This window comes from Carassius auratus, unplaced genomic scaffold (assembly GCF_003368295.1).
Source record: "Carassius auratus strain Wakin unplaced genomic scaffold, ASM336829v1 scaf_tig00011901, whole genome shotgun sequence".
Classification (NCBI taxonomy): Eukaryota; Metazoa; Chordata; class Actinopteri; order Cypriniformes; family Cyprinidae; genus Carassius; species Carassius auratus.
The window spans coordinates 96,562-111,112 of NW_020524250.1; the positions used below are offsets into that span (position 1 = coordinate 96,562).

Below are 14,551 nucleotides of genomic sequence, written 5' to 3' on the forward strand. Positions count from 1 at the left end.
TGAAGCTCAGGTGAAATTAAAGCAGGAAAAAGAACACTACTGCCATGTGTGTGTTTAACACCCACATGCTCCCATCAAACATGTGCTGCCATGCGCTTTTTGGTCCCTGCTGCCCACACAGAAGAGTGTGACGGTGAAGTCATCGCCATTTCGTAGTTACACTGTTTCAGTTGATACGTCTCATATGTCAGAGCTACAAAGAGTGAATCAAGTGGCATGCCATTCTGAGAAACACTGAGATGTGATTTCTGATTATAGATAAATGACTTCTTGTTGTGGCACCCAGTTGTGCATTCCCAAGGGTTGATAACTAAATGGCAAATAAGATCATCAAAAACATTTTTCGCACTTTTTTTAGTGTTGCGTAGGCAGCTGGAGATGATAACTGAAATAAAACGTAACAGCTCGGAAATGAACTCTTTAATTGATATTCAGAGAAAGTTGTTTAGCACAATTGACAGCTACATGGGTTTCAAATTCCCAAATGGAAAATGCCGTTATAGGGGTTTCTCGAAATGTAACACACACTGTGAGCATTTTTTAAGCAAAACACAGTATTTACACAGCAGCTTATGGAAATGTCAATAGGTATTAACATACACCTACATAATAACTCATTCTTACTCAAAATGGTCTTTTAGCCTCCTTGACCTTTATGTGGGACTTTTCCAATTAATTAATTTTCTTAAAGGCTTAGTTCACTCTAAAATGATAATAGATAAGTTCTGTCATTATTTACTCGCCCTCAGGGGCGCTGCACAAGATCCCGGGCCCTATGCATTGGCAGTCCTAATGGATTTGGAACAACATGAGGATTAGTACATGATAATAGAATTTCCCATTTTCGCTTTAAGCCTTTCAATTTCATTTGACGTCAAAGGCAGGCCTACAAGACCAAGTAAAAATATTCAAATCCAATAGCATATTAATCTCAATCTCTCAATTTTGAAATATATTACAAAAAAAAATGAGCCTCAGTTATAAATGCATATGAGTGACAAATGCATGTTAGTTTCATATTAAAATTCCTAATGACCACCAAAAAGCAACATTATATCAGTGATCTTAAGTCAGATATCTTAAATTCACAGAAAATGTGGTCAAAAATCCCAAGACAAAATAACAGATACACCATCAATGATAAGAAATTGTATTCCATATGCTCAGAAATAAAAAGTATGAAACTCTGCACTCTACAGCTATCTAACCAAATTTTCACACGTGTGCAGACATTTCCTCTGCAGTTTGCACCATCATATTTTTCTTCACATAATATTGGCCCTCATGTGTTACTGCTGCTGTTTTCCTGCATGCTCCTTGAGGATGCTGAAACGGAAAGGTAGCTCTTAAAAAGACTCATGACTCTCTGCTTGTACGTTTTGATGGCAAAAAAGTAAATAATAGGGTCAAGGCAGCTGTTAAAGTTCATCATGGAAACGGTTACCTGCAGGGACATTTTCAAAGTCTTTAAGTCCTCACAAGTGGGCTCATTGTACAGCCTTCTAACTGCATACTGAATGATGTTGATGTGGTAGGGACTGAAACACACGCCAAAGCTCAGCAGAATGAGCAGGATCATATTTTTGGCCCTGCTGTTGCTGCCAGACCTGCTGGTCACCGGGTTTTCCTTGGCCGTCTTGGAGAGCTTGTAGCTGACCTGACTGTAGCAACACAGGATGAGTCCCAATGGAATGCAAAACCCAATTATGCAAGCAAACAGGAGAACGTATGCCATCCCGGGGCTATCAAAATTAGAGAACTCCATGCACGTTCGATGACTGGACCTGTATTCCATGGTGTTCTTCATGAGCAGAGGAGACGTCTCAAGAAGCACCACCACCCATACCAGAATGCAGATACCTCGCACAACTTTGTTTTTCCTTAGTCTTTGACATCTCTGACGGTGCAGCATGGCCAAGTAGCGATCTACACTGATGCAGGTCATGAAGGCGATGCTAGCATAGGTATTGCTGTAGAAGATCATGGCAGTCAGCCGGCACAAGAAATCTCCAAAAGGCCAGTCGAAGCCTTGGATGTAGTAGATGATCCTGCCGGGAAGAGCCAAGGTGAAGAGGGTGTCGGAGATGGCCAGGTTGATGATATACATGGTGGTGGAGTTCATCTTCTGCTTTTTCTGACAGGTGATGCAGAGGACCAGGCTGTTACCTGCCACGCTGATGATAAAAACCAGGCAATAGAAAGTGGGAAAGATGATCCGCGCAGACTCCTTGTAGATGAATACATCACAAGTCTGGTTTTTGGAGCTGTCATTCATTGGCATTGTCTGTTGTGGAGTTTGATCTGTCATGTTTCTGAGACTGGGGAAATACAAGACTGTTAAAAAAACCTGTTTAGGAGGAAATAAATACCACAAAAAGTTTAATAAAAACAAAAAATCATAGTATTACAAAAATATATATATAATTTATAATACTGTAATTTTTTTATAGAAAATCATTTGTTATCCAAAAGATTTCACATCAGTAAATCACAATAATTGTCTGATACTCACAGCAGGTTTGATTGTCTCTCTCTCTCTTTCAACCTGATGGTAATGTGACTGAGTTAGTAAGCGTTTTGCTCAATTACTTCGAAAGAAACCCACCCCCTTAAACCTGATTGGTTAAGATCAACTGGGGTTAGATAATGTATCCTGTATGTCTCTGTTAGGGTGAAATAGGCATGAAAAAATATATATATATTTTGCTATGCCCATTTAACATCTTGTTTTTTATTTGTTCTCTCCAGTTTTAATAACTGTCGTTTATATATTTTTATTAAACCTATATTATACAAACACTGTTTGCCATCAACACATTCCAAGAAATTCCAGCTAAAATATACTAAATGTTCCAGTGGTCATGTTAACTGTAGTCTTAAAAGTCTCAATGTATTCAATCATTTTTCATTACAAACAGTCAGAAAAACATGCTCCGATGCCTGTGATAAAACATACCTCTTTTTCTGGTTATAACAGCTCACATACACCACAAGCTCTTATTTTTGCAGCACTGACCCAGTTAACATGGCAACAAATATGTTGAGGTACTTTTGCAGGGCTTAACAACATCCTTTTTCAAAACCATCATCAGGATAAATGTAACACACCCCAGGCACGGGAAGCACACATATTGGAGATTGCTTTTAGACAGAACAACAGAAGTCACTTTAAGCATCAAGTTTAACTGAAAACAAATTATGCGTGGTTGTGCAACTTTGATTTAGTATGAAAACACAGGTAGTCTGCAGTACCCAGCGAGCAAGTCAGGCTGCCGATAACATCTGTGGCTTATGACCGCACTGTGCCTCATCCTCATGTTCGATACATGGCAGCAGTTTCCCAATCACTTGGTTTTCTGTTGATGAAAGTAGTAAAAAAAAAAAAAAAGAACAAAAAGCACTGCCATTCATTTCACAATAATGACAAACGTGAAGGAATGTGCAAGAGACGTTCACTTAAAGATATCCCTGTGGTCTTTATCTTGCACAGAGCCTGGCACTATATGCGCTTTTACATATTTTCTTTTTAACATAACAGCAACTGCTGTGCAACTTGCTACAGATTATATCAACACATTTGCATTAGTCATTATAGATATTCATAAGACTGTAGTTGTTGAATACTTTACAACAGTGGTCAGTTTGTTAAAAGTACTAATCCATGAATGCATGGTATCATAAACTAAAAAATTACCAATAATTTTTTAATCTTGTTTAATGATTAGATAAGCATGTTAGAGTGGGTATAAAGATTGGTATATTATTTCTGTGGCCTCTGAGGCAGTATTACAAAAAGTAATGATTGTTTCCATATGTGTTTCCAAGAACACTTTTCTAATTGTTCTTATAAAAAGCTAGTCTCAGTCAAAATCAATGACATTAGTTCAGCAAAAGACATGTCAGGCCACCGACACAAACAATGTGCCACAAAACCACAGTGTTCACACTTTTCGGGACAAACTAGAGAGACAACTAGTTCTCTGCATATTTGGCTGAGACTGTAGAAAGCACTGAAACACTGAAAATGTATACACTGTAAAAAATCCAATTAACAAAATGTTGGAAGGACAAAATTATTTAAATTGAGCTAATTTTATTGCTTAGGCTTAGTTGAGAGGACATATTATCTTAAGTTTACACAAATATATTTGAAAAAAATTGAGTGAATGGTTATTTTCAAATCTCGCGGTGCGAGCTCCTCCTCTGACTGTGACGTTTCCTTTCCAGGCCCTGACCACTGCTTGTTTCGGCCGAAACGAGCGTCCGGTTTGGGGCAGGGCGTCACGGTGGGCTGTCTAGCCGGTCCCTGATCCTGTCGATGTGCACAAGAAGAGTGGGACCTCACAGACAATGACTGAAGTGAGTGACAGGGTATCACATGGCTCATCGCCTTGGCACGCTTCTGCATCTCAGAGAAATGATCCGTGACCGGCGTCCTTCAGATCAGCTAGGGAAAGCCACAGGTGCATGTTAAGGATGACCATGAACCCCATGGAATGGCCGATGGCTTGAGCAGAGCGCTTAGTAGCCATCAGTGCAAAATCAATTGCTGCGCGAAGATCCCTGATGACGCCAGCATCGACTGCACCGCTGACGAGGGATTGAAGCAGTTTCGCCTGGAATACCTGGAGTATAGCCATGGGGTGAAGAGCAGAAACTGCCTGGCACATGTGAAACTGTCGGGCACAGGTGCGTGGCAACAGTCTCCTCAATGGGGGTCATGCGCACATACCTGTGGGCCTCTGCCTCATCCACGTGCGCGAACAAGGCCTGCGTGGCAGAGTGAGTGCTCGCCGATTGAGGTGCAGCCCACGATTTCACCACGTGCTCGTGCACATCTGGGAAGAATGGGGTTCTTCTCCTCGATGCGACCTGGCGGCGACCCGACTGAGGACCCTGACAAGCTCCTCAAGGAGGTCTGCAGGGCCCTCTTGGTCAGGGCGGTTCGGCTGAGACGCCCAATCATTTTCCGACGCAGAGAGCGGAGAAGCTATCATCCGTGAAGTCGACAGCGATTAACTCATGCTCGCTGTTGCCCGAGCAACTTCTCTCCTGGCCCTGAGTGCGCACACTGGCAGCTCGGTGCAGTGGGTGCACGTGTTATCCGTGAGTGCCGGCTCGCCATGGGCGAGGCCCAGGCAGGTGACACAGAACTGGTGAAGGTCGGGCGGGTCAATGGGACCTGCACAAATCTGGCATATACGTCAATAGCTGAGGTAATGTTGAGTTACCACCTCGATAAGGGAATCAGTCTCCTCTTGGCTTATTTTGAAATCCCCAAAATGTTTTCTTTGGAAATCCTTGTTTTGTGCTTCTAAATTGTACCCAGCATTATGTTTTTTTTTCTCCCCGCTTTTACTAACCATGCAGCGCTGACTAACTACAACATCCGCTTGCACGTCTTCCGATTCGCAACAGTCAGCAGAAGTGTGAAAAAAAGTGTTATTAGGTTTGAAATCTGGATATTTAACTTACAAAAATGCATGGATTCGCTACAGTGGGCCTTTATTCATTCCCCGGAGTGTGAGGGACGTTTTATTACAAATGTGCACACTTTATTTCACATTTTCTGAATTTTGACAACAAACACCCACTTACCCCCGTTGAAAGGCTTGGAAGAGCAAGGACAATATTTAATAGAACTTGGATTCGATTATTCTGAAAGAAGAAAGTCACATACACCTAGGATGATTCAAGGGTGAGTAGAAGATGGACAAATTTTCATTCTTGGGTGAACTTACCCTTAATGTTAAAAGCTGTGTTACTATAATTAATTTTTATTTAATTTTGGCCTGTTTTATGATATTTTTGTGTTTCCGTGATGATAACAAATATGAAGAAATCGCGCAGTCTCTATCTTTTATAAGCCAATGCTAGGCTCTTTTCTAGTAATGGGTCGTTTTTTTTTAACGATTCGTTCATTTTCAACGAATCTTTAATGTAACTCGGGAAGATTAAGTCATCTCTGGGAGTGATTCATTCAGTCACGTGTTCGCAAAATTCTATAGGTTCTGTACTGGAATTAGTCTAATAGTTCAGCTGTTTCAGTCAATGCAGTCTGAGCTGGAAAGAGAATTTATTAGTTCATCTCATGAGTCTTCAGGTTTTTCAAGTCATTTGTTCATCACGTGACAGACCTATAAGTGTAACCAATGCGGTCTTAAGCCGGAAAGAGAACAGATTAGATCATCTCATGAGTCTTCAGGTTTTGCGAGTCGTTCGTTCATCACGTGACAGACCCATAAGCTTTAATCTATGCAGTCTAAGCCGGAAAGAGACTTAATAATAATAATGACCAACCTTTTTATTATCTTTGTTACAACATTCAGTGTATGGAAAAATAACCATCATGACAGAAATTCACACATTTATAAACTGCAAGAAGTAAAAAGTTACAATTTGAGGCCAGAAACTGTACTGTACAGAACTTTAAGAGTAAATAATAATTATAATAATGATAATGATGATGATGATAATAATGACTATGCACCCGTTTGTAAGGAATCTTGTAAATTAATTTCTCAATCCAATGCGGTCACATCACGTGACAAAAGAACGAACGATAGGTTAAAGCCTTTTATACAGTCTTTTTTTAGTATTATTAAACAATTCAAACATTAAAACATGCAGTACACTTAAAATCATAAAGAGAAAAAAAATGTGTTGCCAGGGTAACGACTAAGGTTACGTATGTAACCCTGGTTCCTCGAAGGAACGAGACGCTGCGTCGAGAACGTTTGAACGCGTCCAGCATGACGTCTCTGAATAACATGTATAATCAGTCCAAAGGAAGGGCGAGACGTCATAGGCGGGTGATGTCAGAGACCAGGAAGCATAAAAGCTTGAGCGGCGAAGACGGTAATCAGCCTCAAGGGATGAAGCAAGCGCCAGCCAGAGATGCCGGAAGTGTGGCACTGCGACGCAGCGTCTCGTTCCTTTGAGGAACCAGGGTTACATACGTAACCTTAGACGTTCCTCTTCAGGAACTCGAGCTGCGTAGAGAACGTTTGGGGAACGAGAATGCCCATGCCGCCAGAATTTCAAATCTCTGCCTAGTGTGGAAGAGCACAGCTAAAGCAAGAGAAGGAGAAGGAGCCTGACAGAAATCGGGGACAACCCGTCCAATGGCCAAACTTCAGAAGGAGTGAGTCTTGACCCCCAGGAAAGGGGAGATCAGAGGACTCGAGGCTTAGGATAGCATCCTGATCACCGCTTAGCATAAGCTTCTTCTGACTGGAGGCCTAGCCTCAGCGCACCATGGTGGAAACATGTAACCAGAGGGTTTCTGCTCACTGACTGGCCACCAAGAGGGGCGCGGTAGGCCACCATGGCCGCCACGTAGACCTTCGGGTGGAGTGGGTCAACCCTGCGAAGAGCCTGCAGGAACTCCAGCACTGTACCATCCGAGCAGTTAACTGGGTCGAGCTGGCGGTCTCCGCACCAAGAAGTGAAAAGTTTCCACTTCAAGGCATAAAGTTTCCTCATTGAGGGAGCTCTGGATTGGAGAATGGTCTTACACCCTTGGTTGAGAGATGGGAAGCTAAGAGTTGTGCCTCCTCAGAGACCACACCAACAGACTCTAAGCTCCATGCGGGGGTGCACCTTCCGCCTGCGAGAGGAGATCTCTCCTGACAGGAACCTCCCATGGAGTGCCGTCAAAAAGAGAAATCAGGCCCAGGTACCATTCCCGGCCCGGCCAGAACGGGGCTACTAACAGCAGCCGGACTCTCTCCAGAACTCCCGAGAGCAGAGCAATCGGGGGGAAAATGTACAGATGAAGCCTTGGCCACGTCTGTACCATGACGTCCAGCCCCAGTGGAGCTGGATGAGTCAGAGGAAGCCAGAGGGGACAGTGCGATGTCTCTGGAGTCGAAACAGATCCACCCGAGTCTGTCCAACCTCTCCAACTCTGCTTCATCACCTTGGTGTGAAGCCGCCATTACCCGGGCCTCGGCCCCTGCCTCAACAGGATGTCTGCTCCAATATTAAGATGCCCAGGAATGTGAACTGCTCAGAGCGAGAGGAATTCGTCCTGGGCCCCAGAAAGGATCTGGTACGCTAGTTGTATAAACTGCGTGAGTGCAGACCTCCTTGGTGGTTGATGTAAGAGACCATCGCTGTGTTGTCGGTGCAGTGACCTCTTAGGTCTAGGAGAAAATAACGAAGTGCACGAAGCACGGCCAGCATCTCCATGCAGTTGATGTGCCATGTCAGATGGCGACCACTCCACAGACCGCGAGCAGGGTGGCCACTCATGACCGCACCCCAGCCGGTGAGGGACGCGTCCGTCGCTAGCATCCCGCGGCGACAAGGACCTCCCAGCACCGGCCCTGAGACAAGAACCAAGGCTTCCTCCACATATCCAAGGCACGTAGGCAGCGCCGCGTGACCTTTAGCATGCGAAGTGGGTTTCCCCTCAGGGAGAATGCCTTGGTCTTGAGCCACCACTGTAGGGGTCTAATGTACAGCAGGCCAATAGTATTCACATTGGACGCAGCTGCCATCAGACCCAGCAATCTCTGTGACTGCTTGACAGTGAGTGACCGGCCTTCTCTCACTATCGCGACTGCAGTGAGGATCGACTCGATCCGAGCAGGTGACATACGTGCCTGCATCATGGTCGAATCCCACACCATGCCCAGATAAGTGGTTCTCTGAACTGGAGAAAGCACACTTTCCTTGGTGTTAAGTCTTAACCCCAGCTCTTTCATGTGAGCGAGAATGACACCTCTGTGCCCAACTGTCTTCTGCTCAGATTGAGCTGATATAAACCAATTGTCAATGTGGTTGAGTCGTGAAAGTGTGGGGTGAGAGTGCAAGGCCAGTGGAAGATCCGTATTGGTAGGCTTTTGGCCCCAAAAGCAAACCTCAGGAACTTCCGATGAAGAAGAATGGAGATAAGTGCATCTTTTGATAGATCGTGACACACCAGTCCTCGGGTCATAATATGCTTGTGTAACTGGTGAGCTCATCGACGCCTTTCCACACCAATCTCCTCAGAGAAAGACAGGCAGTGCGTCGCGCCCTCTCATCGGAGAGAAAGTACCGCAAACGCGGGCTTCCGACCCCCGAGAGCGGGCGCCGGATCTGGTGGCTAAGAAAGAAGATAGGGACTTGCCTGTCTTACATTCCTCCCAGCAGATCCGAAAGCGAATCCCGCGAGCACAAGCACTGCTTTGCCTTGGCGAAAGCGCGGCTGGCACCGCGAGAAACACCAGTGAAAGCTCTCTCCTCAAAGAGAGCCTTCTGAGAGTGAAGCAAAGGCTTGCATCGCAGTCGTCAACTCCCTCGAGAGCTGACACTGCGTGCTTCACTCTCAAGCAGACAACACACGAGCTGCGTGTGTCCCTACCCTTTTTTTTTTTTTTTTTTGGCAGGGAAAACACACAGCCTGAACGCTGCCTGCTCTCGCCCAAAACTTCTCTTGATTGAAGCTCTGACAATGGAGTTTATCAGTGGACAAACGACACTAAATAAGACTCACAAACAGATAGCGACTGACACACACACAGAGTGCTTGCTGAAGACACAAGGCTGATTACCGGCTTTGCCAATCAAGCTTTTATGCTTCCTGGTCTCTGACGTCACCCGCCTATGACGTCTCGCCCTTCCTTTGGACTGATTATACATGTTATTCAGAGATGTCACACTGGACGCATTCCCCAAACGTTCTCGACGCAGCTCGAGTTCCTGAAGAGGAACTCCTTTTATGCAGTCTATGGTCAAAGCTTATGGGTCTGTCACATGATGAAGGAACGACTCAAACCGATGACTCGATAGATGAACGAATCAATTCTCTTGCCGACTCAGACTCCATAGCTTAAAGCTTATGGGTCTGTCACTGATGAAAGAACGACTCAAACCCAAAGACTTGTCAGATAAGAGGCGAGGTGAGCTAATCACAGACAGAAGACCCAGGTAAACAATAAATTAATATTTTCTGTTTCTTATAGCATTATAGTTTTATATTATTTGTAGTGTGATCAACGTTTGCATATGTACTAGTAGACATGTTAGTGAACACGTAACATTTTAATTATATTTTGATAAAAAGTAACAAAATTACTCAAAAAAGATTTGTTCATTTTGCTGAACGAGACTCAAAGGTCTGAGTCTGTAAAATAATCCGAGCTTCCCATCACTACTCTTTTCAAATGGGCTGCATTACATTGCGTTTCTGTTCTCGTGAAGGCATTTCGGAGAGGATTTTGTCGTTCCGAATGAGATTAAACAACTAAATCCTTTCAAAAGGCTCTAATCAAAGCAGACTTCATCTCAGTCAGTTCCCTAGGTAGATCGTGCACACGAGTCCATTCACTACTAAAGAGACCATTGCATAATAAACATTGGGACAACTGATTAATAAATTTTTAACCAGTGTAGACATTTCCAGTGTCACTACTGGTATCTATCAACAATAGGCAGGAATATTTTGATATTATTTTAATGGTCGCTTAAAGATATTCCTGTTGTCTTTATCTTGCACAGAGCCTGGCACTGTATGCGCTTTTACATATTTTCTTTTTTAACATAACGACAACTGCTGTGCAATTTGCTACAGATTATATAAACACATTTGCATTAGTCATTATAGATATTCATAAGATTGTAGTTGTTGAATACTTTACTACAGGGTTCAGTTTGTTAAATCTAGTTTTTAGATAAGATTAGATAAGCATGTTAGAGCGGGTATTCAGATTGGTATATTATTTCTGTGGCCTTTGAGGCAGTTTTACAAAAATAATGATTGTTTCCATATGTGTTTCCAAGAACACTTTTCTAATTGTTCTAATAAAAAGGTAGTCTCAGTCAAAATTCATGACATTAGTTCAGCAAAAGACATGTCAGGCCACCGACACAAACAATGTGCCACAAAACCACAGTGTTCACACTTTTCGGGGAAAATCTGCCTACAAATGGCTTTGATATGCAGAGACAACTAGTTCTCTGCATATTTAGCTGAGACTGTAGAAAGCACTGAAACAATGAAAATGTATACACTGTAAAAAAATCCAATTAACAAAATGTTGGAAGGACAAAAATATTTAAGTTGAGCTAATTTTATTGCTTGGGCTTAGTTGAGAGGCCATATTATATTAAAGGTGCCATGTGTAAAAATTTAGGTAAAAATATCCAAAAAATTACCTACACGCATCAAAAGAATGAGAAGAAATAAGGGCGATGATGTCATTAAAAAAATGTCAAGTTATAGTGCTGCAGAGATATCAACCTTAATTAGCTTTAGCATTACTAGCCACGGCCCGACAGGTGTCGTAATACCAGTTTCGGCCATGGGAGGCGGTATGCGGGCAACATAACCACCAGCCAACCTGCAATACACGAATAACTCTTGTGGGCGTACTTGAACCTGATGTCAATCGTGTGGAAAGTACAGCCCACTACTTCATTTCAGTTCAGGGAAGAGAGCGGAAGAATGGCTGAAGCCCTTGGCAAGAGACCCCTTACCACCACCACCACCCACTACAGGAAAACAACCGCGCTCGGAATCACAAATCAAATCCGATAAAAAAAGAAGCCAACTGGAGACAACTGATGGATTTGAAAGAAATGAGGTTCGACTCCGAACTTGCAACATTTCTTTTGGATTGGTAAGTAAGATGCTATTAGTATTTCGCTAGAAGTTTGTTTTATATGTGTAACCGGTGGCTCACGACACCAGTTTTAAAATCACTTTTCTCTGCGTTGTGAAAACAGACACAGGACAACAGGCGGCGGTTTCGCTGGGGTTTACTCTGAGATCTGATGTAAAACAAATAAAAACAGCCTCTGAGTACAATCACCCTTATCTTGCTCTCTTCCATGCAATTACAATGCCAAGAGGAAGAGGAGGGGACATAACAGGAAATTATGTAGGCTCATGATGACATCACAGCAATAAAGGGGAAGCGTACTCAACACACTTAGGCAATCATATCAGGTTCGTGTGAAAAACAATTTTGTGAGAATTATAACAATCAATACATATGTTTTAACAAAACACTTTCTGTACCTGTTACATATGTTTGCGTATTTTTTTCGGGAAGTTATAACATAGAAATGTATCGAAGGCTGTTCGATAAACATGCTAATGTTAGCGATGGCTAACTGTAGCTGCGTTTGATAATTAGCTAGCTATAACTTACCCATTTTTTTATATCATAACTAACCTGCTCTGTCCAGTCTGTTGGTCTGAATGATTTTGACAGAAAGCTGTCTGTCAAATTAATTTAATTCAAATACTGTGTATATATGTAACGGGATAAATATAATAGATGAGTGTTCTTTAATTAAATCCTGCTGTAATGTGATCGCGCTTCCTATTGGCTGCGCTGGTGGCGCTATAGCGCACGGAGTTCGAAAGAACTGCAGCAGAGCTAGAGGGAACTGCTGTGGGTGAGTCGTTTCTGTTGCAGCTCCACATTAAAAGTAAAAATACTGGTTTTATATCGAATGTTAGAAGATGTATGTTAGGGATTGCACACAGTTGACATTAATTGATTTTTGAGTGTGTTTTCTGTTCGTATTTTTGGGTAATTTGATAGTTTTATTTCTGTTTGCACGAACTCCATTATCTTTTAATGTGTGCCATTTTTTCCATGTGCTCTCCAGAAAAATACTTAAATCATTTCTCAAACAGATGGAGCTGTATTAGCGTGACTCACAATTCTCTTCTTTCCACTGCTCTGTGTGCAGGTAATTTTCATAAAGCATTTAAGAATTTACATATGTTTAGAATGTTTATTGTAAACTGTATTTTGTAGAGCTCTCAATTCATTGTTTTACTTAGTTTTCCATTCAATTTTATTCTACTGTTACCGTAAAATGGATGATTATCTCAAATCATCCATATAAATCACAAAACATTACATCTAGAAAGAGTATTGGGAAAAGTGTGTATAATTTCCTGGAGAAATTACATTTCAAAATGTGTTTTACTTTTGTTTGTTGTTTTAAGTACAACAATTTGAGTAAACCGTTATACTGAGAACAGCAGAGCTATAGGGAACTGCTGTGGATGGAGCTGTATTAGCGTGACTCACAATTCTCTTCTTTCCACTGCTCTGTGTGCAGGGAAATAAAGTAAAATATCATCCACAATCTCAGTGTGTGTGAGTGCTGTGGAAGAATGGGGCAAACCGGGCCAGATTAACCAAAGGTCACATATACAACTCAAAATGTAATATGAACAATACGAATATGAACATATTCACTGGTAAAGGTGAAGGGGAGTAGCTTGAAGATGTCATGTTTCAAAATAACTTGACATCACCCAACATTCCTCCGGAGGCAAAACGTCCTCTTAGGCTTCGGCTATGGCTCTAGGGTTTTTGTGAAGGTAGGGGCGAAGCATAGAGACTATGCCGTTTCTCGTTTGTTACTCTAGAGTAGACCAATTCACTTTATTGAGGTATACTGCCCCCATCTGGTATGGAATGTGGAGTATGACTTGATTTTTTGCTAGACATGACGCATGGCACCTTTAAGTCTACGACAAATATATTTGAAAAACATTGAGTGAATGGATATTCTCAAATCTCACGGTGCGGGCTCCTCCTCTGACCCTGATGTTTCCTTCCAGGCCCTGACCACTGCTTGTTTCGGCCGACCGCAAGATGCTCTTAAACGCTCCAGTCACTCCCTCCGGCCTCTTTGGTGATGCCGTGGAGTGGTGGGATGTTTAGCCGGTCCCTGATCCTGGCGAGGTGTACAAGAAGAGCGGGACCTCGCAGACTTGCTCAAGGCCACCTCAGTCATGGTATTGAAGGTGGAGAGAGTGCTGCACATTCACTCTCTCCACCTACAATTCCTGCCAGCCTGAGACTCAAACTTGACATTGACAGTTTAAAAAAAAAAGGTTGCAACTGCTGTTTCATCACAAATCGAATGAACTGGTATTACATTTTAAAAGGCATAATTTATTGTCTTAAAATAATAATTTCAATTGTACTTTATTTTTCCATCAGGGTGTGGCCAAAGACTTCATTGGTGCTTTCTCATCATTACAAGTTTTCAGATGCTGGCCAGTCACTTCTTCCAAGGCTTCAAACACATGACCAGACTGCTGCAACTACACTGTGTGTGTGTACTTTAATCACTAAGACTTAAGGTAATATGTGTAAAAGTTTAGAGGGTTTACTACAATTAAAATGTGCTTTATTGTTCTCATTTGCATCTACGTCATTTGCATCTACGTAAATATTAGACTGTCTCATTCTTATTCCGAGGTCACTGTAGTTACCAGATCCAGTCTGTATCCAGATCAGATACGCCCTTGACAGCTCTGAATGTCAGCTGAGACAAGACAACTAGATGAGCCCCAGAGACCGATCCCCTCCGCCCACATCGCCTAGACAGCCATTGGGACATGACCACAGGAACCAAACCAGTCCTCTGCACAATCTGACCTGTGTTGCAGTCTGCAATTCATGAGTTCACACTTACAGATAATGTACAGGGTAAAGGTTATGCGTATTTGGCGTGCTGTCTGAGGAGAGGGCTCCAAGCGCTCCTCCTGAGTGTTCCTCCCTGTGCTTGGGTAGGAACAGGCTGA

General features: G+C 42.7%; 1 protein-coding gene and 1 long non-coding RNA gene across 2 annotated transcripts; one reads left to right on the forward strand and one right to left on the reverse strand.

Moving 5' to 3' along the window:
- Nucleotides 1-1,105: 1,105 nt before the first annotated feature.
- On the reverse strand, nucleotides 1,106-2,519 carry LOC113073310 (G-protein coupled receptor 183-like). The gene is made up of 2 exons (XM_026246211.1): nucleotides 2,513-2,519; nucleotides 1,106-2,318 (listed from the first exon to the last, which is right to left on the reverse strand). Exon 2 carries the CDS (start codon nucleotides 2,306-2,308, stop codon nucleotides 1,283-1,285), a length of 1,026 nt encoding a protein of 341 aa, XP_026101996.1. The 5' UTR covers nucleotides 2,309-2,318; nucleotides 2,513-2,519; the 3' UTR covers nucleotides 1,106-1,282.
- Nucleotides 2,520-12,369: 9,850 nt separating this feature from the next.
- LOC113073311 (uncharacterized) lies at nucleotides 12,370-13,339 on the forward strand. Its single transcript, XR_003280481.1, has 3 exons — nucleotides 12,370-12,393; nucleotides 12,638-12,693; nucleotides 13,072-13,339. It is a non-coding gene; the product is annotated as an uncharacterized LOC113073311 (long non-coding RNA).
- The last annotated feature ends 1,212 nt before the right edge of the window (nucleotides 13,340-14,551 follow it).